A 26,087-nucleotide genomic window follows, 5' to 3' on the forward strand; every position below is an offset into this window, starting at 1 on the left:
GTGAAACTGTGTTGTTTTTGTCTGGGACTATCACGGCATTCTTGACAAATAGATCAACGTTAAAAAAATATACCTGATCTTGGTTTAAAACAGGAGCCGCTCTGGATTTTTCTGTAGACAGCTCAAACAGCTTAGGTAGAGACTGGCGTAAGGACTGTCGGTACAGATTCACTTTATCTTCAGGAAGGATGCGTGGCATCAGAAACCGGTGCATTTGAATTATCCAGCATCACAGCTCCGTTCCAAGTGTATCTTTAGAGGAAGTTTGCATCAGTTATGACACCCCCTTTGTGCGCTTCGGTCGGCAGCAGCGTTTTTCCCAGAGTTTGACAAACTCAGACACAATGAAAACTGAGGAAGCCAGTCCAGTGAGAAACAGCAGGTCTGTTGAGAGGAAATGGAGCAGAGGTGAGCACAGCAGGCAGCTGGATTTTGTGCTGGGCAGGAATCCCCAGGTAAGGGCCTTCCTGCAGCAGGCGTTTGTGCTGGTGTAACTCCATAGATGTATGGCCTAGTTATGCTTTTGCTAGCTGTAGAATTAGAGAAATGACTGCGGTAGATAAGGAATACCCATATGGTCATTTGGTGTAGTCCACTTGATGGGTGGTAACCGCTACATTAATTGTTTGGGATCTCCGAACCCTGCTTCTAACAAGATGCCTAATGCATGCAGTACACTGCAGTGTATGGTAGAGTTTGCTTAGGCTGATTCAAATGGCAAAATATGCATCGCATTTCAGCTAGGAAACATTTACCCAGCTTTTTCAAAACTGAGTGACTTCATAATGATCCTAGATGTAGAGAAATAGCATCATGCAGAGCTCATGGAAAAATCTTGGCACATCTGCATTTACATGTATTTATGTGCAGTAAATCAAAATTCAAAACCTAGGCTGGGATAATATCATTAAATGCTACTACTATTTGTGTATAGCTATGTGTATGTATATAGATAGAGGAGCTGTTTGATTTCCCCTAGCAGCAATCTGTTGGGAGCTATCATGTAACAATGTGGCAATCTCATCTGCTTTTTAAAGTAGCTTTGAAGAAAAAAAAAATATTTATTTTGCAACTTACCTACCACTCTTAAGTTCTCTGTCTGGAAGACTTTTTGTAGTGGAGGGACATATATAACAGCCAGCTGTCCCAAAAATGACCCAAGCACAGAATACAAGAACATGCGGTTTCGAAAAAAGCCTATTTCAAAGATCAGCTTTGTCTAGACAAGGGGAAAAAAAAAAAGAGAAATGTAACATTTCCCAATCTCCTGTTGGTACTTGAATGTCACACTGTTTCTTTGCATGTAAACTCCATTACTGTTTGAAGGTACATGAATGCTAACTTAGGCAGAGCTACATAGTTGAAAGTGTCGTTACAGTTGAACTATGATGGCTAACATTATTTATAAAGATGATAACGATTGTGCTGCTTTAAATTACATTAAAAAAATCCCTTCCTATGCAAAATACTAGTATTCCTATGTTTATGTTAGTGTTTTGCTGACAGAGCGATCTCACCTGAGAGCGGCATGTCAGGGCATTGAAGAGGTCAAAAAACACGAAGCAGGTAAAAGTCATTGTTGTGGTTCGAGGAGTTATGCCGCTTTTTGGATTCTGAAAGCACATGTCAAAATTCAGGGGTTAATTAAGCCTTAAAAAAATGTGTCAATTCAACAGATGAATTAAATATTCCCTTTAATGACCCCAGTCAATTTGAACGATACTAAACCAAAGGAATAAATTTAGCTCTAACCATTATAGGTAGCATTAATTTCTCTCTGCTAATTGTTGAGTTTATGATCTGTGTTTTAAATTCTTAAACTGATTTGGAATTTGAGTAAAGAATATTCTAAATTAAATTACTTAAACTGTTATAGTAACAGTCACTATTTACTAACAGCAATCCATAGTACTTATGTACTTGGCATTGTCTACTTACATGGAAATCTAGAGGTGAAAAGTTCCATAAGGGACAATGCTGTACAAGCATTGATATCATATCAAGTAATAGTTTTCCCATTTTGGATAGGAAGCTCCAAACTAGAGGCAACACAGAAAGGCAGAAGCAGAGCTAGGAGCTGACCCTGGTTCCTCAACCCTCTGCCCGCACTGATCCTTCCCTACTGGATGTACTTCAGAACGTCCTTCATATGTACTTCAGAACGTCCTTCGCTTTGTTCTCCACCCTGATGAAAACAAGATACGACTGCAGATTTTCCTCACCTCCTTCCAGAAGACAAAGAGGGTTCCACTGATGATAATTATAGCTGACATGAAGATTTTCAGGATCAATGATTTGCTGAGTATAGTATCTGTGATACATCGGGGTGGCTGTTTGATAGTATCCCTATCAACAGGTTCAACTCCCAAGCTGCCTCAAAGAGAAGCAGAGTAGTTAGTGCGGATTGTCCCAAAATAGTACTTCTGACAAAACAGGATGGATCTGGAGGATGAAATTCTTTGAAAGGCATGAGCATTCTGGCAGGGTTACACAAGGCCCTGTAGTTGTCTGAGACACCTATGCCAAAGGTCTTTTTTGCATAATGAGCTGCTAAAATGATATATTAGACTACCATGGTGCATCATAGCTGTATCCCATCCCAGAGGGAGAGCTAGCTGTGAGACTGTGGCCAACATCTCTTCCACCTTGTGGAAGTAGTAATCGTAATTAGCAGATGGATGAGGTTCCCAGGTCTTGTGATTTTGGGGCATATACCCCCATATGTACCCATTATTCCCTTCCAGTCAGATCTGCAGGGCTACTAGAGGTGATGCACTCAGGACAACAGACCACTCCTAGTCAAAAAGTGGAATAGTTAAGGGACTCCACCACAAAACAGGAATATGTAAAGCCACAAGTAAACCTGAAGTAAATGCTTTTGGAGGGACCAAGACGGAACAAAAGTACAACTTGTCTTATCTAACTGCCAGATGATTGGCACATTGATAAGAAATCCTAACAGCTTGTGTTCCTAAGCCAAATTCAGACATATTAAAACCAAGAATATTTTGCTCATTTGACTCTTCTATACCTCTGGGCTGGTGGCCCATCCATGATGATGTTGATCCATAAGATCTGCATAGCATTGAGTGGATTTGGTAGGTTAAGCACTGTTGACAGAGTAATTAGGCTCAAAGCTGAAATGCTCCTGCAAGACACAGAAGAACATTATTCTGCATGGCCTCACCCAAAAGGTGCTTTCACTGGAATAAAGCAAACAGGAACTTACGTGCTCAACTGGAACCGGACAAAATTTTTTATGTTGTAAAATATTCCTTTTCCCTCTTCTATTGCATTCCTGGAAGGGAGAGGAGAGTTTATTAAATAACTAGCACTCACACTATTTTACAGTGAGCTCCCTGTGACACTCAAAATACAAGTTATCTTCTCTAGCACTTATTTCAGTTGAAATTCAGACCTCAGCTCAGGAGGAAGTCAATGCAGCTTCTCAGTTAAAATGATTTCATCAGGACTAGTAGATCTGAAAACCCTGCTCATTTCAGGAGGGTTGGGCTAGATGACCTTTAAAGATCCCTTCCAACCCAAATTATTCTATGATTCATATGGCCAGGTCTTGGTTCCTAAAGCAGGCATGTAACCTATTTATATCCTTTCTCTACTCTGCCTACTCTGTCCGTTGTTATAAACCAAAGGAGCATTGCAAATTTTGTCTTTCCTCTGAGCTTCCTGGATGAGGCAGAGAGCACAAGTTATGATCTACCCAGACTTCTAGGTGCTTTCAAATCTCCGGTTAGCTTCAGCAATGAGAAACCAGGGCTTTTGGATGAAAGGTACCTTTGTCACCACCGCTTGAAACAAAAAAGTCATTGCTGTGTATGCAACTGAAAATGAGCCAGACCCACACTAGGTATCTCCACTTACTGCCTGTTGACTTACGTGTCCTGTGCCTTGTGTTATTCCAGGGCTAGTCGCATAACAGACTTGTTGCAATGGATAGCCAGAAAGTATCTGAAGTAAGAAAGTGCCTGATAGTAAGAAAGTCGTTAAACCTACATTACTGTTGAGAAGTCATCGTCCACGAGAATCATGTTGGCAGCCTCTTTGCTGACGTCTGTACCAGCTTGTCCCATTGCAATCCCGATATCAGCAGATTTAAGGGCCACAGCATCGTTAACACCATCTCCTGTCATTGACACAACGGCACCAGCCCTCTGCAAAGCCTGTGAGGGTGGAGAGATGAGAGACTCTGAAGCCAGGAGAAGATAAGTAAGACCTGTTGGCAGTCCCAGGATTTGCATATAATATTGAAAGAGCAGAAGTGCTATGTGACTTTGAGGGTAAAGTAGACCCAGCAGCCCACTGAGGACAAAACTCGGACCAAGAATTAAGAGACTGGATTTGCAGGAATACAGAAAATCTCATAACTCCAGCAGGAGTTAGAAGAAGGGAGTAAAGTCCTCAGAAATCATTCTCTTGATATTATGCTTGCTAATATCTCACTGGTGTCTATCAAATGACCCAGACCAGGTCTGCAAAAGAAATACTGATGTCTTTGGTGTTAATAGTGCAAATGCTCTAGCTTTTATGGTCCTTTAGTCTGAGCTGCTCCTGTCTTGGAAAACCAGGTGATCTAGAGAACTGAGGGACACCCCTTACATCTTGTTTTTGTGAGGTATACAATGGATTTGAGAGGCTCTTAATACCTTTATGATTTTTAGTTTGTGCTTTGGACTTGTTCGGAAGAAAATGGAAACCTGAAAAACAAAAAATACAATCTCGTATTAGATAGATGCTACTGGAAATGGAACAAGGCCTGGTATTTTGTAATGAAAACCATTACATTTTTGACAGCGGATGATAGCTCTGCCTCTGCCAATTGGTCCAGCTCTTCCCCAGACATGGCTTTCAGCTTCCCATTGCAGAGACCAATATTCTGTCCTGCAAAGAAAAGCCCAAAATGAGATCTGCCCGTCAGCTCTGGAAAAAACCAACTATTTCCTGACTCAAAAATAGAGGCAGCAATTAAACAATTTACTGGGAAATATACCTAAACCTGGGGCAACTGCCAGGGCACACAGCTCTCTGGCTCTGAGCTGGGCTGGTCACCCTGTCCTTCCTCAGCTGGAGTTATGGAAGTGATACAATACCCAGAACTGGAGCTGATACTAAATCTGTTGCTCCCCTCTCTGCTGCTTGCTCTGTGTATTTCTAAAGGAAAAATGCAAAAATAGGAAGCGTAGAGATACTCTCACCCGAAACATTAGCGGAGTCTATAATCCAAGCAATGCCACGTGTCTCATTTAAGGGTCTTGCACTGAGATTTACCATTTCTGGCACTAAAATAGTGGGCTAAAGTTACTGGAATTTGGCCCGCAGTCCATAGCTGCTCTATTACTGCATTTAATATGATTTGTTTCAATGGAAAAGCAAGAACTCAGTGGCATTTAAAACCTCTATTGCACACAAAAAAAAAATTGATAAAGTTGATAATTAAGCGACGTAACATTTGACTGATCTGACAGACATAATATAGACCCACAGGAAAGAAGCTAAGTTTGCTACCTATAGCCACAGCAGTTTCCAAGGCATCACCAGTTATCATCTTTACTGATACGCCGGACTCAAAAAGGACTTGAACAGCTTCTCTCACTCCAGCCCTTGGCGGATCAATTATTCCAACCAGACCTAAAAATGTTAGTTTGCCAAGCTCTGGACCTGACGCCAAAGCAAGTACTAGAAACGGAGAAAAAAAAGAAGACAAGACTATATTATTAATAGTGTGTTTCCAGGCATTAAAATGAACATTTAGAGGAGATCTTAACTTGGTAGTTTTCCAGCAGAAAAAGTCATTAAAACCAGATCTTCAGTCATTATATTCAGATCTTGTATAGACACAAATATTTGGTCCACTCAAATAATACCAGTTTAACTGAACCAGAGCATTTCTGTTTCCCATAGGACTTATTTCTGTCTAATTTAAATCTGTCTACCAAGTCTTGCCTAAACAGAGATCGATTAAATTGGGACAGTGCAATGTTAGACCAGGCACTATTAATCTACTGTGTTAAACAATAGCGCTCCTGTAAAAACTTAAACTCTTCTTTTTTTTTAATCTAAAAATATGAAATGTAAATTCAGTTAAACCAGTGAAACTTCCATCACATAAAGGCTCTGAACATTTTGTTTCTGTTCTTGGTGCCTACCCATATCATTCAATCATTCTTAGATCACTCCAGGATGTTTTGCCAGGGGTTCATGTCAGTGTTGCTTTGATGATTGAATCACAAGCTCGCAGCAGCTGCCTGAGCTAATCGCTTTTCTTCAGAGCAGTAATTTGCCATTCACGATGGCAGATAATCCAGATATTGTAAAGCAAGCTCCATACATGAGTTACTAACCACAAGACACAGGGCTGGCGAATATGTACATTAACTATACCATCTTCCAGACCTGGCTGCCAAGACTTGTTCTCATCTACTTACATCCTGGGAACACGCACAGGAGGCAGTGTCTTTGTTATTGTGTGAAAGTTGAAGATGTTTCTGAAAGGATGGTTCTAGTGATGAAGGAAATGACATGTGTATAAAAACTTCTGGGGGCTGTGCGCTGACATGCAGTCAGGATCAAAAGGAGATTGTTAGATTTGGTCCTAATAAAGAATTGAATCAAACTTCAAACAAAAATCTCGGTGCCCAAATTCATGTTTTGAACCCCTTTCAAAGTTGCTTTTTGTTGCTCTTGAAACAGCTTCTCTACAAGCAAAACTTGGCAGAGCAGCGTTTAGATCAGGTTCAATGCAAAGGTTTTCAATGCAACATTCAGACCGTATCCCAGGCAATCACAACGCTCTGTGGAAGAAAAACATTCACCATTTCCAGTGGTTATTTTCAGCTCCTTTCAATCTCACTAATTTAAACCCAGCAAAAAAAAAAAAAAAAAAAAAAAAAATTAGTGGAAAGCAAGCAGCCAGCAGACCTAAGACATGGCCCTTGGCAAACTCCGACAAGTATTGTTAAGAAATCACGCAAGTGATGCTGAGGATTGAGCCTCTGTCCATCCTGACCGAAACAGAGCAGGAAACTATTAGGACACGATAACCTGTGAGTTCAAGGGACGCAGACAGTAATGACTGACCCCGTAGACCCGAGGAACCCATTCTTTTTTCTTCCTGCTGGTAGAAGGCTTTCTGCTGGGGTGTAAGCGATAAGGAGATGCCACCGCTGTTATACAGAGTGCAATATCGAATAACTTCTTCAAATGCTCCTTTCATGAAGTAAATATCTTCCTGATCCTTTAAAGTAAGGAGATAATATACTTTATCAAAAAAAAAAAAGAGGACATTTAAAAATACTGATAATGCGTAAGGCTTTACATCTTAGATAAAAATAGATCTTTTGTTTGCTCTTTTACCTGTTTTGTAAAAAGCCCAGGTGCATATATTATTTACAGGATGTGATATTTTTGCTCTAGCTGTTTTTCATGTTCAGAATGGTAATGAAAAGGGCGGTGAGTTTTTAAACCAGAGTACAGTATCAGCCAAAACAAGCTGCTTTCCCCAGCCAGGGAAAAATGGCCAACATTTTCTTACAAACATCATACCTTTCTTCCCATGTCAGTTATCTCTGAAAAGCTTTTGTTTTCCTGCTCAAAACACTATGTGAAAAGTATTATCTTCTCCCATTCAAACACAGCTTTACAAGCTAAAATTACACCCAAATAGGGAATTTTGAGGTTTGTTCCGTTTTTCTCCTGCCATAGTTAACTTCTGAAAACATTATTTGCTAAAGAGATACCATTTCGTGCCCATTGTTGAGGTGCACAATTAGAAACACGAAACCAGCCAACACCACTGTTTGCTTTACCTGATTTTTCAGTGCGCATTTCACAGCCATCCACTTTTGTTCAGAGCTAAACGGAATTTCCTTCTTTCTTACATAAATATCTTTTATGTCAGCTAATTCCATCTAAAGTAAGGTAAAACAAAAAGAGCACTGTAATGCTGAATAATGCCAAGGCTTGTCTATATTTTCCATATTGCAGGCATCGACTGTTGACCATGTACTTCCAGGCAATCATATACCACAGAGCTCAAGAGAAAGCATGGGGAGAGTAAAATTAATTTTTCAAACCCATCTTTTCCTTTTGCTGCCTGACATGGGATAAATTAAACTAGAGTTTGACGCTTGATCCCTGATGACTTTTGCAAGAACTAGGGAGCTGCACTGCTGTCTCGGTGGGGCTCAAGTCCTTTCCCTAAACCTGCGGCTTAAGGGATGGGCAGAGCAGGTTTCTTGCAGCTCAAGCTCAGCCTCCCCCACTTTGGTTATTTTCCAACCACCCTACTTGGAAGAAAAAGGGAAATTGCAAATAACTGAATGGTCAGTCATGGATATGATTTTAAATTATTTCCTGATGGGTTAAACTCAAAAAGCAATTCACCACGAGGCCCTTCAGCTATGAAGTACGACAGTCCAAATCAATACACGCCTGCTTTAGCAGCATGCATGGTGCTCTAGGCACAGCGGCAGTGATCAGAAGTAGCTTCCAGTCTCTCTCCCCCCAGCTCCCACCGAAGCAAAAAATGGGAAAAGAAAAAAAAACCCCCCCCCCCCCCCAAAAAAAGAAAGAAGAGACAACCCCTCCTCGTATTCTGCTATTGCTTGGCTGCTGAATGGCAAAGGAGAAGGGAGATTTTAATTTAGTATGTCATTGTTTAAAAAAATAAATAAAATCATGGTTTCACTGTTAGAGTTACAAGCTTTAAAAACAGGAGGTAAGAACAGATGTTTGCAGGTGCCTCATTTCATCAGCACCTTCTGTGCTTTACAACCCACCTGAGGTCTGTGGACCACAGGCTGCGTAATGCTGATTAGATGATACCTCGAGGTGTTTTACAGCCCTCTGCCTATGAGCGTGAATGCAATATTCATCAGAAATTCTTGTTCTACATAGTTGTGACTAGAAAAAAAGTAACAAGCTAGCAGATGACCCAAATTGATGATGACCCTCTGCCAAGCTTTCTCATGTGGCCTGTTCTTGCTAATTTTTTCACTCTCTTCTCTTCCTCCTGAACTCTTAATTGGCATGTGTAGAAAATATAAAAAGGCAGTCCAGTCTGGGCCCAAAAGAAATGCATTAAGCAGTGTAATTGCAGAATTAACCGAGCAAAACAATGATTGGTGTTAGCACAGAAGCTCAGGGAAGGTGTTTGTCCATGACAAGAGGTTTGCAGGGCAGAGGTGTACCTCTGTGACCTTAGGGAGAGGAGACAAGGAAAGACTAAAGCCATTTTGGGGACTTTAAAGAACTCTGATCACTGCTGTCAGACCTAACAATTCCAGCTCTTTTTTTTTTTTTTTTTTTTTAAACTTCTGGAAAAATTTAGATCTTGACAATCTTACCTTCATGGCAAGGGCAATGAGAGCTCCTTCTGTGGGCTGTCCCATCACACTATTTTTCCTGATAATGGCATTATTGACTACACAGCCAGCCTGAAGAAAAGGGACATATTTACATGGTTTATTTCTTCATAGCTTTTTTATGTCTTTAAATGAAATAATGAGAGATTGGAGAATGAAAGCAGCCACATCCCAAAAGATGTGCTATTCCCTGTAAGAGCATCTCTTGAAATCAGTTCTTGTGCTTTCTAAACCGACTTAATCCATAGGATACATTGACATTTTGGTAAAAGGTTATGTTTTGGATAAATTAACACCAAGCAAAACATGATATATATCTAACAGGCTTGATAAATTATGAAAATGAAAACTTAGTCTCCCCTACTACTGCTTTTAACATGTAGTATGGATAAAATAAGAGCTAACTTCCATTTGAGATTCCAACTCGGATAATGTCACTCCACTTTAGCCTGCAGTTGAATGTGCAAGATTTTATTTAATGCTAACACAAAACCCAGAGACCATCACAGTACATTTATAAATTGACTGTGTAGCTAGCTAAAGTCTAGAATCTGTCCACATTAAAAACCTGAATGCGGTAACATTACTCAGTCTCTCCTCTGCCAGAATTGTATTTTTTATCCAAAATGTCATTGGCAATTTAAGCCGATGACTCTGGTCTCTCCCTGCATACTTTGTGGTTGCTACCTTTCACCTGTAAGCTTCAGGAATTATATCACAATTACTCAGAGCCTTTCCCTGAGAATGCTCTAGCAAGACAGTTCCTTTTAGAGTTACAAAAGTGGCTTTTTTCCCCACTCATTACCCAAAATGATCCATGCAAATGAAAATTTAACGTAAATAGGACAAGCTGGTTCATAATTTATACTTACCTCCACTAGTTTCCCAACTGAGATGTTGGAAAATTCTTTAAGAATTTCCTTTGATGGCAGAAGACAAACATTTCCTTCTCCATTGTAGCCCACGCCACTGACCTGAGGAAGGGAGAGACAGAAAAAGCAAATTTCCCAGTGCCAGGCAGGACTATACTACATCTGTGTACGTTAGGGTGCACTTGAGCAAATTTCTGATTTTGAAGGCATGCTGGGATTATTCTTTCTAGCTCAAAGCAATACTTACGGGAAAGGCTGCAGATAATGAAAGTATAATATTACAATAACTGTATAGCAACAAAAAGAATCAGCTTGTCTTATACAGAACTTGTTTGCCATGAGTGCGGAAGTCTCTTGCAGCTCAGAGGGACATCCAGCCCTTTGGTAGCAGTGGGTTCACTGGTTTTACCCTACTGATGACTGGTCCGTGTCTCCACTGCCTTACATTTTGCACGCCTGCATTTTTCATCCATTTTGCACGCAGGTAAGTGAACCAAGCGGAAGGTTCAGGTCCCTCGTAAGATAAATATTCCTACAGAAGACGGGCCCACAAGGCTCAGTGGCAGGTTTCAGTATTTACGACAGAGAACAGCAGATGATGTCAATGAACATCTTTGTTATTGCATCTGAGCAGCTTTTGTACACTCAGCCCCACCTCTGCTTGCATCCAGCTCCACAAAAGTCCCTTCTTTTTAACGGAACCGTTGATGTGCAAGAAACCGCTTGTTTTGGGACTGACTCAGCAACCCTGATTTTGGCCTAATTGAACTAAAAGCGAGTTTGCCCTGCTGAGCTGGAACAGGAGAGTCTGTATTACCACCTTGGCCATACCTCTGCCTGGAACCCATCCGAGGTCACGAGCCGAGTCACCGTCATCTCGTTGGCTGTCAGGGTGCCTGTCTTATCTGAGCAGATGACATTGCAGCAACCTGATGCAGGAAAGTTTTTAATCAGAACTAATAAATAATGCAACTGAACAATGCGATTCGGGGCCCCAAAAGAGGGAGAACGTGTTTCCTTAATGTTACTCAAACTGCACCAGTGAGAAAAAGGAGAAAATACCAAGAAACGGATGAGTTTCCTAACAGGGTGTTGTAAGGAAAGGATTTGAGTGCACGTCAGGGTATCGTGCACATAATTTGGATGTGAGATGTGGTAGCAGACATCTGAAGAGGGCCACATTGTCTTGAGCGTCATATGGTGGGCAGTCAGAGAAGGCACTGATCTCCAGGGGGCTGATCGATGTTTCCGAGCTGCAATATCACACATCAACAGAACAGCTGTTGTATTCTGAAAAGACGTATCAAATTCCCGCTCTGCCACATGCTTCCTCAGATGGGTCATTTAACCCTTGCTTCTCTAAATCAGGAAGAACAGCCCTTCCCTACCTCCCCAAGGGATTGTGAGGGTAGGTGTATTAAAGACTGCTACAAAAAATACTTAAAAATCCACAGCTAAAAGCAGGAGCTGCCCCACTCGTGCTCTGCTCTGACACAACACTGCTTCAGCAAAGCACCTTTCTTCCAGGGCCCATTTACACCACAATGCAGCAAAGGAGTGAATTAACAGAGTCACCACATTCAACCTAGTTTCTACTCCCAAGAAGAGGAAAAATGACTTTAATGCAAAAAAGAATCACAGTCCACCTCCCTTCTAAGTCTGAATGTCTTCCCTGGCTCTGGAGATGACCACAGAGCTTGGGCACAGACCCCACGAGCGTGATGACCACCAGGTAAGAGCCTGAAGGGAATAAAGCAGATTGGACTGCAATTAAATTAATTACAGTTTTGAAAGATTAGCCCAGAGCAAAGCTATCACCTCCAGTATTTCATTCGTAGTTATTTACAATGAAAGAATCAGATAGAAGAGGAGGATTATTTTTCTCCCTTTCAGAAGTTTAACAGACATGGCACACTGAATGTGTAGGAAAGTACAGTTTTTGCCGTGCTTAGGCTGTCTTGCAGAATACCCGGGCTTCTGGCAGTTACGCCTGTTTGGGCACAGCCCTACCAGAACAAAATTCTTTATGAGATAAGGCCGTTTCAGATGTCCTGGGACAGGGCAGATACAATAAAATAAGGGTGATAAGATTCCTTAACTGCAGAACAAACAAGGGCAGTTCAAACAATAGCAGCATTTCCAATAGCTGAAGGATCTGCCTGTGCAGCAGATATTTGCAACTGCACGGGCCGGGCTTGGCATTTAGTGTGCTTTTTAACGAGCAGTACTAAAAGCACAACGTGTCTTCTCCTCCGTATAATGGCCATACTGAGTAAGGTCAGGGTAGCAAAGCCTGGAATACAGTGACCTGGGGATAAGGGGAGGTGGAAGAATAATTTCATTACAGTTCATTTTGCCCTGCAGCTCTGCGGATGGGCTGCACGCCTTCTCAAGGTCCTCTCTGCCCCTGTTTCCGTAACTCTGGATATACAGGAGATGGCCACACAAGCCGCGGAAGGGCAAATGGTTTTGTTTATGCCGCCAGGCTTGACTTGAGAGGCTGCAAGGCTTTTTAGCCAGGCACTGAAGAAGTGGACAGGATGGACCTGGAGGATGATCCCACGGAATGGGGAGGAACGAGAAACCAAGCCTTTCTGCTCCCCATGGGCCAACGCCATGGGTTGGGTTGCACCGTTCCTAACACCTGTCTGTGTTAATATCACGAAAATCAGGGGAAAGGGTGAGAAACACAGGGTACAAAAGGTATTTAAGTCTGAGTGGGTTACTCTGGCCCAGAAAGCATATTCCAAATTTATTTTTTTTAATCAGACCAAGGCTCACTTGGCCAGCCTGTTGCTATTCAGTTCAGATTCTGAAGCCTGGCAGATGACCAAACCATGTGGCCTTACCTAAGGTTTCCACTATGGGCAGCTTCTTCACAATGACCCTTTTCTTGGCCATCCGGAGAACGCCCAGCACCAGCGTTACGGTGACCACGATGGGAAGTCCCTCCGGGATGGCAGCCACGGCCAGGCTGGGGACAGCCAAGAGAAAACAGCTTCAGCACAGGGGTCAAACTATAAGTACCGACCAAAACATGCCAAAGGGACAATTCCATGGGGTGAGTTTTCGGGCATATACGTGCGTATCTGAGTGGGAGCATGCGGTGCTAAGCACTGGGACTCCTGGCACACCGTAAATACAAAAGCAGTATATTTATCCAACCCTTCAATCTTTTTCTGGGTGATTTTGACAGAGCAATTACTTTTCTTCTTTACATTGCCAAAGAGCATTAATTTCTGGCTAATTAGGGATTTAGGGGTTGGATTTAATTTCATTTATTTAACTTGTTAAGGATGGAAGTTGAATATTCCTTGGCATCATGGCTCACACATTATCTGCTGGCTCCTGGCCATACATAGCCCCTCATCTCCTCTCTTACATGTGGGTACAAGCTATGGTGGGACAAAATCAGCTCCCCAGACGCCCCCATGCTTCACACGCTGAATTGGAGCAACGTCAAAACCTGCAACACCTGACACGCCAGAAAAATCCAGACACAATCCGTATCTGTCCCTTAGTTATTCCTTGGGTAACTCTGAAGATTTCTAGGTATGTGCAAAAAGAAATCAAGGAGGGCTTTTGAAACCATAGGCTACTCTCCAAAACTCAGGCTTAACCACTTTTCTTTGCCACCGCGTCCCCCCAGGAGACAGGAAGGTGGGCACCGAGTCAGTCTGGCTTCTCTGTTATCTCCTCATCTCTGGGTATTTTTTTTTTATTTCCATAAAAAAACCTTTTTCTTTTTTTTAAGAATTGATTTTAGAGCCATGACAACACCAAACAACAGGTTGTATGGGTACTACTAAAAAACACATGGTTTATTATGTTTGATTAAGAGGTTGTGCATGCTTTTATGCTGTATAAAATGTGCATTCCTATCTTTAGATGTAAATCCAGTAGGAACAGCAAAGACTAATATTTGCTGTTGCTACACTCCCACTAAATTCATAGTACAGCTAGGAAAGGACATTCACAGCAGGATGAGGTGGAAAAGCTAGTGAAGATTTCCAAAATACTGATTTCCAAAATCAAATAAGCTCTCAAACTTGTTTTTTTCTACTAAACTCCGTTGTGAAGCTTACTTAATTTCGCCAGTGCAAAGTCAATATGTATTTTTGAAGGGTCTTATTCAAGTTCTCTCTTTTGTGAAATGTCCATTGTTTCAAATAGGGAATTCCCTGGGACATGTTTCATTAGAAATCAAAGAGAAAGGTGCTCGCCAGTCCTCACCTAACTCCAATCGTGAACATGCTGAGGAGATGCTTCCCTTGTAACCAGCCAATGAGCATTATTAAACCTGGTGGGGGAAAAACATCCAATTAAAACCCAAGAAATTCATAAATCTGCAACCTGCTTTAGCTGTTGTTGGAGAATGGAGTATGCAACAAGGCTCCTCAAATCTCTCCTTCCAAGGTGTCTCTGCTTGAACCCCCAAAGTCCCAGTAACCCACATCGATGAGCACTTTTGAAGAAAGCAGCCCTGGAGCACAGAGGGCTCCAGCGTTCAACTCACCGATTATGCCAAAGGAGAAGAGAGTCAGTTGCTTCCCCAGTCTGTCCATGCTTTTCTGGAGAGGTGTTTTGGGAGTCTGGAAACATTAGAGAATAGCTGGTTTTCTTTACTTGTTATGTGAGATGATAAGGTAACGACCAGCCCAGGACTGACCCACACAGTCCTGGTTATCATTGCTGTGGTCCCTACAGCCACCCGATGTACCCCAGTGCTTACCCACCCCAACGGGGTCCCCTGGGCACAGACCGTCCCGCGGGGAGAGAGTCTCTGCCTCAGTGCACTCACGACAGGCAAAAAACGGGAGCAGAGAATTAGATTCATTTACAGCTGGGGAGCCGAGGTAGAGACAGACTATGGGCTAAATCTGGAAAGGACCTTAGCGATCGAGTCCAGGACTGGATAATGTGTGTGCAAAACCTCCGGGACAGAGATAAAAAGTCTGGAGCCCTGCCCCAGAGGCTTTGCACACACATTATTCACAAGTCTCTGCTTCTGCTTTGCTGTGCTTTCTTGCATGAATGGATCAAGAATTAACTAGTTTCCAGACCCTCATCTGTGTTAGCTCGAACCTCCGGCCCATAAAATTTTGGCACGTATAGAAGTAAAATTTTATATACACAGTGGAAAGGTGGGGAGGGAGGAGAAGAAACCATGATGTTTAGGTGACTACCAAGCTAGACACAAGCTGAGCAGCACAACTCTGGATTTAGAAGCCTAAATCCTCCTTATAACCTTCTTTTTCAGATACAGCACTTTGGTGTCCCTCAGTCACACAGGCATCTCATAGCAGAATCAGAAATGAAGCCAGTGCACTAACTCTTGGAATTGTTCCTCTATACAATCTTTCATTCAGAACATCCACCATGTCCAGAGAGAAACAGAGACTTCTTTACCTCTTCAGCTTGCATCATTTTGAACACCTCTCCGAACTGTGAATTTTCACCCGTCCCAATAACTACGCCCTGAAAAGAAGGAAAAAAGAGAGAGGGAGCTGAAAAAACCCCTAGAGATTCTTTAACTATTGCCAAGGAACAGATCGGGGCTGACAGGACTCACTTTTCCCTTCCCGTATCGCACCAGGGTCCCCATGAAAACAACATTGCTCAGCGTGGTTATGTCTCCGGCTTCTAGTAATACGCTGTCAGTCTTGTTGCAAGGCTCGGCTTCTCCAGTAAAACTGGATTCATCCACCAGCAGGTCTGTAACCTAATTAAAAATACACATTTCTGGCTCTGTTAAGACAAGAAATGTCCAGAACAGGCTCTTGTACGTATGGCTGTATTTACCTCTATCAGCCTGAGGTCTGCAGGAACCCTGTCGCCAACAGACAGATATATGATATCTCCAGGCACAAGCTCTCGCGCTAGAAGATGCTGCAGTTTTCCTTCCCTTAGGCTACATGAAACATGGAAAAAGAAGAAAGGAAACCAGGCTCTGAGGTTTTTATTCCTTCTGCAGCCTTGGGAATGTGACTGGCAAGAAATCAAGAGCCCTGCCCCAAAGAGCTTCCAATGTAAATAAGAACATAAAATCTTCATAAGGATGAGGAGAGATGATTATGTTCAGTCTGGGCTCAGTTTTAATTCATGATCAGATGGGCAGGTTATGGAAGATTTACATTTCAGCAGTAAGTGACTTAGTACTTATACAGTAGATCGGAGTGACAAGAAGGTGTGCTTTCCCTTGGCTCATGCTTTCAGTAATGACATGAAGATTCTTTAACCTAAAAAAGAAGCTTTTTAAAGCTAGAATTACCGCTGGCATTTCACTGTTATATTAAAGTACAGCCTTTGAAGTGGTTAGATGCTTATGGTGTCGTATCATAAAGAAAGAAAGAACAAACAGTGGTGCTTGTAAGATCCAAACCTGGGTGAACTTTGGACCAGAAGAAAACCCCACATTGCTTTTGCAGTGCAAAGGTTCTCTGAGCCTCACAGCTTATTTATGTTGGCCATGACAAAACTGATTTGCAAAGACATAAATAGGAAAAAATGTTTTCTGTAATCTAAAGCACTGATACCAAACATCAAAGCAGTCAGGGAAGTGGTATCTGATACACCCTACGATTGCTCCACAGGCAATGGGGCCGATCTGCACCAAAACGCCTGGTTGGTGTGCCCGTGCCCGGCTCGGACGTACAGCGACGGGCAGGCATGGGCGAGGAAACCCAGCCCATGTGCACCTCTGCTCATAAGCCATTTTGTGCCAACTGACCAGGGGCAAAACTACCCTAAAGCTAAAAAAAAAAAAAAAAAAAAAATAAAAAATTGCAAGTGAGGTTTTTCCTGCACAGGGAGTCAGCAACCCACAAAAGGCTGCAGGGACCCTTATACAGGGTGTGGAGCAGGACATTTCTGGGACCCTCCTGTCCCTCAGCATTTATTCAATTCCTCTGGGTGCCCACTTTACAAGTTAGAGTTATTTTATCCCCTTTCCCTGTGCCTTAGAGCTGCACCCACACACGGTGCCACCCCTCCAGACACCAGGTTCTCCTTATGCGCACGACAACCTGAAGTCATTTTCTTCACCCTCTTATGGGCTCTGCCCTCATAACCCAAACCCTGCTAAAACCCACCGAACCAGGCGTGCCTCACCAGTTGCACTCAGGGGGCACCAGCTTGTTAAGTTCTTCCAGAGATTTTTCCGAGCGATATTCCTTTTAAACGAGAAAGGAGAAGAAAGCCAAGTTACACGAGTGGGCTTGCTCGTGACAGCCCCGGCCGTGGAGCCGAGCTCCGGCTGACGTACCTGGATGAAGGCCACGGTGACCACGATGAGCACTGCCTGCGAACAAAGAGGCGTTACAGGCATGGGCACACCAGCTTCAGAGCACGAAGGGTTGGGTTGCAGGAGAGGTACCACCTACCATGGCGATGCTCGCGGCGTCCTCGTATTCTTTCGTGACGATGCTTACTAAAGCGGAAGCCAGCAACAGGAGAATGAGGGGATTTTTGAACTGCAAGAATAAAACCAAAATGCACTATAAAATTAAATATGGAGTTGGTGAAGCTGCGCTGGCCTCAGATCTCATCGGTAAGGGTCAGACACGCGGTTTTGCTGCAGGGACCCTCCTTGCTCATGACAGCAGCGTCGCTCTGCCGCAGCAGCTGCGGTGGGGCTGATGCCGGATCCTTCCCCCTGTACAGGACACAGAAGGCATCAGGGACCAGCAGGACAAGGCTCACACCGAAGGACACAAGTCTCCTCTCTTCTCCCCTGCTTGCACAGGCAACGCTCGCCTTTGCAACATACAGCACAGGGCTGACTAAAAGCTCTTTGGAGGCGCAATAGGTACAAACAAAAACTTTATTGTCTTTTTAGAATTTGAAACCAGAAATACTTTTTTTTTTTTTAATTAAAGGGGGGGGGAGAAATCTGCTAAACTCTGCTCTGTACCCAGCGCTGTGGGAATCAGATCCTCAGTTTTTGTACTTTTAATCACAGATTTTAGGGACCTTTCTCCTACTTGAGAAAGTTACAGCTCTATTTAGCTAATGTGGGAATTGATGTAAGGGAATTAAGTCAGGCAAAACCAAGACTGCCTGTTTTGGGTAGCAGATGTGTGGCGATACGCGGTAGCAAAGCCAAGGTTTAAATTTATTCCTTGCTGAAGCCAAAAGCGAAAGTCCCTTCATTTCTCTTTAGAAAGACTGGGCCGAAGGGGATGTTTTACAAAAATAGCAGCTGGAAGAAGCCATGTCAAGCGTCTGCTGTGGGACTGTGCTCAAGCGCAGAGCCGTGAACGGTGTGGGACCAGGAGCAGCTCTTCCAGAGAGAACGTGAGGTTGCAGAAGGCTCAGAGATGCACTAAAGAGTTCGTCTGGTGTCCCCGTAGGAGAAAAAGCTTGTTAAGCATGAACAGAAAAAAAACCCCCACCATCTCACTTTTTATTAAGACGCTTGAAGAATATTGATCACATAGGGAAAAAGGGATAATCCCTGAAATAAAAATAAAGTCTTTCAAAGCAACTAAAAATCTTCATGATTCAGCTAAGCAAGAAGAAAATCAGTCAAATTGCTGGTTGAAAGGAAACAAAACAAAACAAGACCCTTCTTGTTTGGTTAAAAGCTCTAAAAGAGAGGTGAAAGGTGCATCAAATACTGATGAGAACCAGTTAATAAAAGCAAAACTCCAGGATAACTCAGCTGGGGACAAACAAGATTGCAAATACCACCTTCTGCCTGGCTTTGGACAAACAAGATTGCAAATACCACCTTCTGCCTGGCTTTGGACAAACAAGATTGCAAATACCACCTTCTGCCTGGCTTTGTGGGGCAGCTGGTTTGGAATCACGGATCTTCCCATCCTGTGGCACCGTGTATGAACGTGGCCGGCACCGACGTGCGGCTGAGAGAGATGCTACCATTCACCGGAACTCTACAACTGCCCCTGCTGCTGCTGGAGGTTTAGGGCTTTCCTTCCCTGGGGTAACCGAAATCAGAGCGGCTTTTGGCTACCACCAGTTTTCTTCAAACCTGTCATGATTCTATCACTTGCCTTAAAAGGAATAAATATGCTCCAGAAAGCAGGTCACTGACCTACAGCTTTTGATTTGTGGGCTGCGTGGAGATAAAAAGGTTTATTTTTGTTTTAAGATGTTATCTTCACATTAAATGACCCCGCATCTGCATCTCACAACGGCTTTCCCGGGGCAACAGGCAGTTTTTGTATCCGAGGCACAGCCTCCTCCAAGGCTGAATCCCTGGAAGCAGAAATCCTGAATATTTCAACACAGAGACACACTCAGGCCAACCCAGCCAGGGGTTTTCACCAGGAAATGAGAATCTGTGCAGGAAATCCTTACCTGGTCTAGATATTTCTTCCATATCGGCTCTGTATTCTCTACTGAAAATTCGTTCCAGCCATGTTTCAACCTGCGCTGTAGCACAGAAACCTCAGAGAGTCCAGTTTGTAAATCAACCTAGAGGGAAATTTGAGAAAAAAACCCAACAAAACAAATAATCAAAACATTACATGCTGTAGAACAATAATAGAAAACTGCTTAAGGCAAAGTTAGCTATGTTAAAAAACTGTGAGTCGACTGGACCAGAGGTTCATGGTTCAGTTTTTAAAAAGTCTTTTTTTTAAAAAAAAAAAAAAAAAGTTACTGGGCAAAGTCCATTGCTTTGCTCCATATCCAGCACAGTGCCTCACAAAAAAATAAAGCTATCCACTGTTTTTCTGTTTAAGTATTTATATTTGTTAAACTATAAAACTTAACTAGCAACTATCACAGAAACCCATAAAGTAAGCACAAGTTAATTTAAAAAAAAACAAACCCCCAACTATTTCCACACATGAGAAACCAGATAAGAGATGACAAATTAGAAATTTGAAATAGATAGACATAGAAAGAATTGATTTTTGGTTTCACTGTAGATTTAAAGAAAAAAAAATAAAAACACCCTGACAAAATGCAAAGAGAACAAATGGAGAAGAGAGAAGATACATTTTGCCTGGATTAAGAAAAACAAGCAAGTCAGACACCAAAATATCACTGAGCATTATACCCTTCCCTGGTCGCGGGGACTCAGCCTTTCTGAATTTCCGTCTGTTTTTCATACACGGGGCTAAGGGTGAGGTTCTTTCCCCAAGGGCAAACTCCAGCGCAGAGCGAGTAACGGGCGCTCCCTTCCTGAGCCCCAGCAGCCCCCCGTCCCTCCGGCTCCAGCCGTGCCGCGGCTGCGGGGCCGAGCAGCTGGTCCTGCCGGCGCTGAGCTCCCCGCACCGCGCGGGCAACCGGGTCTCAGCACCCGCGCTGAATCGGGCGATGGCTACAGCTTCGCTCTTTGCTTGGGGTAAGGACGGCGAGGTGAATTTATATCTAACGATTCGGGCTGCGAGTAAGGCTTTGAGAAGTCATCTGGGATAATAAAACCGTACGATGAGTTTTGGCTCTGGAAGGAAATACGTTCGGAAAAGCAGGGGGGGAAAGGGCTGCATGTATTTGCACAGCATTTTCCAAGGAGCTGCCGATAACTGGAGCGGCTGCGCTGTGCAGCCTGTGCCCGGGGCTCCGCTGCCAGCCCCGGCAGAGCACTGCGAGCGCTGCCTTTGCCAGGCTGGACAACTGAACTCTTTCACCTGCAGCTCACGGAGCCGCTCGCCTCAGTGAAATCCTTCCCCGGGACAAAGCAAAGCCCAAATGCCCAGCGCTGAGCCCCGAGCACAGCCAACACGAGGATTCGTCCCACGTAAAGGCAGAGGGACTGGGCGCTCCGGGAGTTTCCATGTGAAACCAAAGACCAGTTTTGCTGCTCAGTCTCTTCCCAGAGTCAGATTACACGGGCTGCGTTGCTAGGTTCACAAAGCCCTGTAAACCCCCTTACTTTTAAAGCTTTTGCCAAGTCGTCTTTATGGCATTTACATGCGTCTTTCGGCGGCAGAACTGTCACCTCCTTCTCCTGCTCAATTATTTTCAGCTCACACTCCTCGTGGGCCTGAGTAAACGAGATAAAGCAATTGTTAGGTGAGAGCACAGTTCATAAAAGCGTTTTAGCATCTTTGCTTCGTTCCTTAATCCCATTCCCTTCCCTCACCTTGCCAGCCGTGCGACTTCAGTTAGCTAAAACACTTCCTAAATCACAGCGCTTTATAACGTCCAGTAATTAAATCCTTATTACAGCCTCAAAGCCAGGTGCACGTTCTTGCAGTGGAAAGAAAGGCTATTAGGAGCTGGATTACCAAAAAGTCAAACGCACGCTACCGCCGCGGTCAGGAAGAATTCAGGGCTCTGCTGTTCGCAGGTATCCTGCCCGAGATGAGCATTTTTCCATGCCAACGTCTCACAGCTCAGAGCAAGGAAACCCTATCTTCCCTCGTTAAAGACATAACAAATGAACAGCAAACGTAAGGTAGAGAAATAGGGGCTCAGCACCCCGACCGACCTCCCTTCCCTTTTGAGATCCCTCATCTCCTTTTCCAAAATGCTCTTTCCAGAGCGGCAGCATCCCCTGAAATCTCAGCCAGGCACACGACAGAGGTGGTGTGACCGCTACCGCAGGGTCAGTACAGCGAGGGAGAAACCTCACCCTTCCCAAAGGACGGGAACATCCATTCCCATTTGCTTTCATTCATAAAGCACAAGAGCCCGTGTTCATTAAGAGAGGGAACCCGAGAGGTGGCGGTGCTCAGCCCCCGGCAGAGCTCAGCCCCGCAGCGCAGGAGGAATTCGGCACGGGCTCCTGGCTACCAGCACCCCTGGGTGCTTGCTGGGGGAAACATTCAGGTCCGGCTCACCTGAGCAAGGGTTTGGAGGACTTCAGAGAAGCCTGAAGTGGTATTTGGAGACTTAGCCTTTCCATGAATATTCAGGTTTCTAGGAACAGCCAGTGTTTTGGAGTCTAAAGCCTGAGACAAATGCAGAAAAATCTCTTTGGCCGTTCGCTCATGCAAACGCAGCCCTGCAAGTTTCTCGCTCCCCCATCACACGTCCAACGCAGAATTATAGCCTGTGTACATGAAATGAAGCCTCTGGTCTCCTTGCTTGCAGATATAAACCTCAAAACAGACACTTTGATTGTTCAGAAAGTCAAACATTCTCCAGCCAAGCTGCTTTAACACTATTCCCTGGATTTTAAGTCGCCCCAGGAGTACCGGAGGGCTGACTCAGGCTGGGTGGGCAGTGCCTAAACCGTGGGCTCATTGCCCCCAGCTGCACATCCCCCTCCCCTCACCCCCACTGCTCTCTTCATCCTGCTCAAACCTGGCTTTTGTTTTTCTCTTTTTCTTAATTAAAAATAAATAAATAAAATCTTCCAGCTCCCCTTAACCTAAAGCAAAGCCATTTGAGCTGGAAAACGGCATTGCCATCCCTGCAGGAAAACCCTGTCATTGCAGCACCACAGCCATCCCAGTTAAGAAGCCTCCCCACCCACTCAAACCAGTCCCACCCAGGCCCAAAAACCCCTCCAAACCCACATGTTTAAGGCAACTTCCTATATAAGGTGTCCTGGGAGGGAGGTGCTGCAGCCCTCAGCCCAAAAACCTGTGGGAGCTGGAGGGAGGGAGTTAACTCTTTGCCTGCTGGAAGCTTTTCAGAAGCGAGGAACCTCGGCACCTTTAGGGGGCTGAAAACACACGTGTGTGTAAGTGAAATCTGTGTCACTGCTGTGCCGAGGTTATCCCATGCTCTTCCTTTTTTCACCCGGAAGGAAAGCTGCACTATTTAGTTTATTTTGAGGGCATATAAGAAAATAGATACCTGCATGGTAATAAGGCTTTTCCGATAAGGATGCTCTGCATAGCCAGGAGGATCTGCAGCCCCCGGGAAATCTGCCCTTGACTGTGTCATTGGGTGCCACGGGGGTCACCCTGGTACGTGGTCAAAGGGAAAAAGAGATGTGACCCACGCAGCGCACAGGGGGTTTTCACTTTCAAACACACATACACACACGTGGGTGCTCAGAAGAAAAAAAAAATCTCTGGCTGTTCTTGAGATTTGTGCAGGAAACACAGGGTTCTCATAAACCGTGAATCGGCACCACAAAAATTCCCTGTGATTCTGAATGCGCCCCTGCAGACAGAGCTGAAGCTGTATACGGCAGAGACTAGACGCAGGCTGTGCTCGTGCTCTGATGTGAAAGCGAACTGTTCTGCCCTCTCCAGATAAGACCATGGCCAGAGCTGGCCATCACCTTGCAGCTACCAGCGCTGGGGCTTCCCCTTCACAACCCACAATTTGTGCGTTTCTCCTGGCCTGAGTCCCATCGGCTCACCCGGACGCACACCTTTAAGGCCCAGGACAACCATTTGACCAAAATACTGTAAGATTGAAAATGCTCTGCAACTATTTTCAAATAAAGAAGTAAAATACCATCCTTAGAGGAAATGTGAGTTATTTACCAGCCTAAACCATAACCTGAGAATACGTTCTTGATTTATCAAGTTCCTGTTGTCATTTTGCATCGCCGCCTATTTCCTACGCCTGCACCAACACCGCTCCTGTTATAAACATGTCACACTGCCCGGACTGGAGCTAAAATTCAAGAAGGGTTTATATTTGGAAGTACGTATGTATCTTTATTTATTTTGGCGCAACAGAAATGGTACCGGCAAAGAACAAGCCAGACTAATTGCTGGTGGCCTCCTGCCTACGTACGATCAGAAATCTCAGCTTCCCATCAAAGCAAGATTACAGTCACTTTCTGTGACCCGACAAGATCTTCCTTTCCTGGGATTTTTGAGCTATGTTTAAGTAGTGTAGAGCAGCATCACACAACACGCTGCTCAATGTCTTCTTTTCTTCTCCCTGTGGCACTGACCAACCCCCAGACTGGAAAGATGAGACTCAGAAGAGAGCAGAGGATTAGCTGAAATACCATCTGAGAAAAGCCCTCAGTCAGTCACAGAAAAGAACATTAATATCTTGGAAGTGAGTGGATGGTGCTTGTTGGGACGGAACTAAGGGCTAAGCCTGCATGCAGAAGGAATTCCATAAATCAGGTTTATGTGGGAGGGCACCCAACCAATCTGTTGTGTGGGAGAAAGAAGTGGGGCTTGAGCAATGGCAATCTCTATGCTGAGCAAACATGATAATAAAATAACCCTGGACCTGAAGGTTTTGTGGTGAAAACCCAAGGAGAACAGCAAATGGGACACCTAAACCCCCACTGGCCACTCTTTGGTCCATCTGTGCCAAGGAGAGGTAGTGAAGGGAGGAGGGGAAAAAAAAATCAATGTTCATACAGCAGCATTTTTCAAGCATTATTTCGAAGTGGACTACGCAGGTCTGAGCTAAAGCTCTTCTTGGCCATCGGTTACCAGTAACAACAGAACGGACAGGCGAGGGGTCACAGCCCATCCACCCGCGACCGGCACGGGTGGCAGGGGGTACCCTGGGGACGGGGTTAGCATCGCTCTGCATTTACCCTTCTGCTGAGACAGCGTTTGCATCTTGTGCAAGCACTCCAGAAAGCCTCACACAGCGCCCCTGGACCTCACAGCAGCCGCTCTGCTTTGAGTTTTGTTAATTTTGAAGCTCCTGAGTGCAGACAACGACGTTCCTGGCCAGGACTTTGGCCTGAGCTATACGTTCTGGGAGTATCGCATAGAGACAAGTATCCCCATCTAACCTCGCTGCCTGGTAAACATCATTAATCTCGTCCCCTGTTGTACAGGGAACGACTCAACGCAGAGAGAGGAGAGCACAGCAGCAGCAGCGATATCAAGTTACGGGTGGGACAAAGCAGACAAAGTAGACAAATTTAACCCCAATTACACAAACTATTTCAGCAGGTCCAGGCAAGAGGCACAGGCAATCCTCACCTCCTCTTCCGGCTCGCCGCTTCCAAGGGGCTGATATTTCTGCACGAAGCGGAAAAACGACCTTTTCTGGAAGAGTTTGGCGAAACCTCCTTCTACCATCTTCGCTGCGCAGCGGTGGGAAGGGCCCCGGGGGCCACCGGGACGGTGCCACTCGCTGCCGGCGGCGCTGGCTCGAATTCCCCTGCAAGCGCGGGACTATGGTTACCGGCGGGGAGAGGCAGCGTTTACCTGCCGCCAAGTCACGCCTTCGGCCGCAGGTGCCGGAGGGAGGCTGCGCACCCTTCCAGCAGCGACGTGGGCTGCTTCGCCCATAAAACCTTGCCAGGGAAAGCCTGTCCGTGTTTAAGACCGTGGCTGATACGGGAGCGAGGTGGCTCTATGTGCGTGCACGGCCGGCACCCGAAGAGCAGGTTGAGGTCTTGCAGGTCTATGTTTTCCTCCGCCCTCTGAAAAATTGTCGCGGGAGGAGCGTCGGCGGGTGCCGCATCTCGGGCAGGCAGATAGGGAGGTTGTTTTGCCGAGGCTGCTGCGTGCAGAGGCAAGACAGGTTACACACACTGCAGAGCCTGTTTGTAAACTTCCAGGCTGGGGAAATCCTCCCTGAAAAATGCTCCGGTCAGCGTAACGCCAGTATTTATAAGTATTTACATCAGGGAGAAGGTATAAATAGGGGCTGTGTGAATTTGTGATGCTTGTTTATTAAAAACCAGAGTCTTTTATTCACTAGAGCAGAGTGCTTTCATGGAGGATCTCAGCCTACGGCTCAAGTTAACCAGTTACGTCCTTTCTGAAGATTTATGGCTGCCTGTCAGGGAGCATCGTGCTCTGGTTTGCACCAGGACACCTACATCCTCCCCCAGGCGTCATGACTACAGGATTCGCTTAGGCTTGAATTGTCTCTAGGGCATAAACTACGAGATTAAGATCCTCCTTTGACAGTAAAAACTGGATTGAGGGAATAAATGTCCTTCCCAGTCAGGGAAAAAACATATGTGCAATTTTCTGCAGGAGAACAGTTTTCTCCCATGGCATCCAGGTGCCACATTCCTAGC

At 44.6% G+C, this 26,087-nt stretch overlaps 1 protein-coding gene across 3 annotated transcripts; it reads right to left on the reverse strand.

Annotated features, from left to right (window-relative positions):
* Positions 1-252: 252 nt before the first annotated feature.
* On the reverse strand, positions 253-25,387 carry ATP2C2 (ATPase secretory pathway Ca2+ transporting 2). 3 transcript variants are annotated; one of them, XM_054840793.1, is made up of 28 exons: positions 25,036-25,387; positions 22,009-22,119; positions 21,099-21,209; positions 19,574-19,690; positions 17,635-17,724; positions 17,517-17,552; positions 17,363-17,424; positions 16,055-16,163; positions 15,825-15,974; positions 15,662-15,730; positions 14,769-14,844; positions 14,486-14,552; positions 13,102-13,226; positions 11,084-11,181; positions 10,253-10,354; positions 9,363-9,452; positions 7,824-7,925; positions 7,096-7,252; positions 5,524-5,694; positions 4,802-4,899; positions 4,665-4,715; positions 4,015-4,181; positions 3,230-3,298; positions 3,032-3,148; positions 2,223-2,370; positions 1,518-1,613; positions 1,078-1,219; positions 253-384 (listed from the first exon to the last, which is right to left on the reverse strand). In XM_054840793.1, exons 1-28 carry the CDS (start codon positions 25,132-25,134, stop codon positions 275-277), a joined length of 2,940 nt encoding a protein of 979 aa, XP_054696768.1. In that variant the 5' UTR covers positions 25,135-25,387; the 3' UTR covers positions 253-274. The 3 variants fall into 3 exon arrangements, with proteins under 3 accessions (XP_054696768.1, XP_054696769.1, XP_054696770.1); XM_054840794.1 differs by lacking the exon at positions 22,009-22,119; XM_054840795.1 differs by lacking the exon at positions 22,009-22,119 and having other exon boundaries at positions 336-467; positions 1,082-1,219.
* Between the last annotated feature and the right edge of the window lie 700 nt (positions 25,388-26,087).

Source organism: Grus americana, chromosome 13 (genome assembly GCF_028858705.1).
Source record: "Grus americana isolate bGruAme1 chromosome 13, bGruAme1.mat, whole genome shotgun sequence".
Taxonomy (NCBI): domain Eukaryota; kingdom Metazoa; phylum Chordata; class Aves; order Gruiformes; family Gruidae; genus Grus; species Grus americana.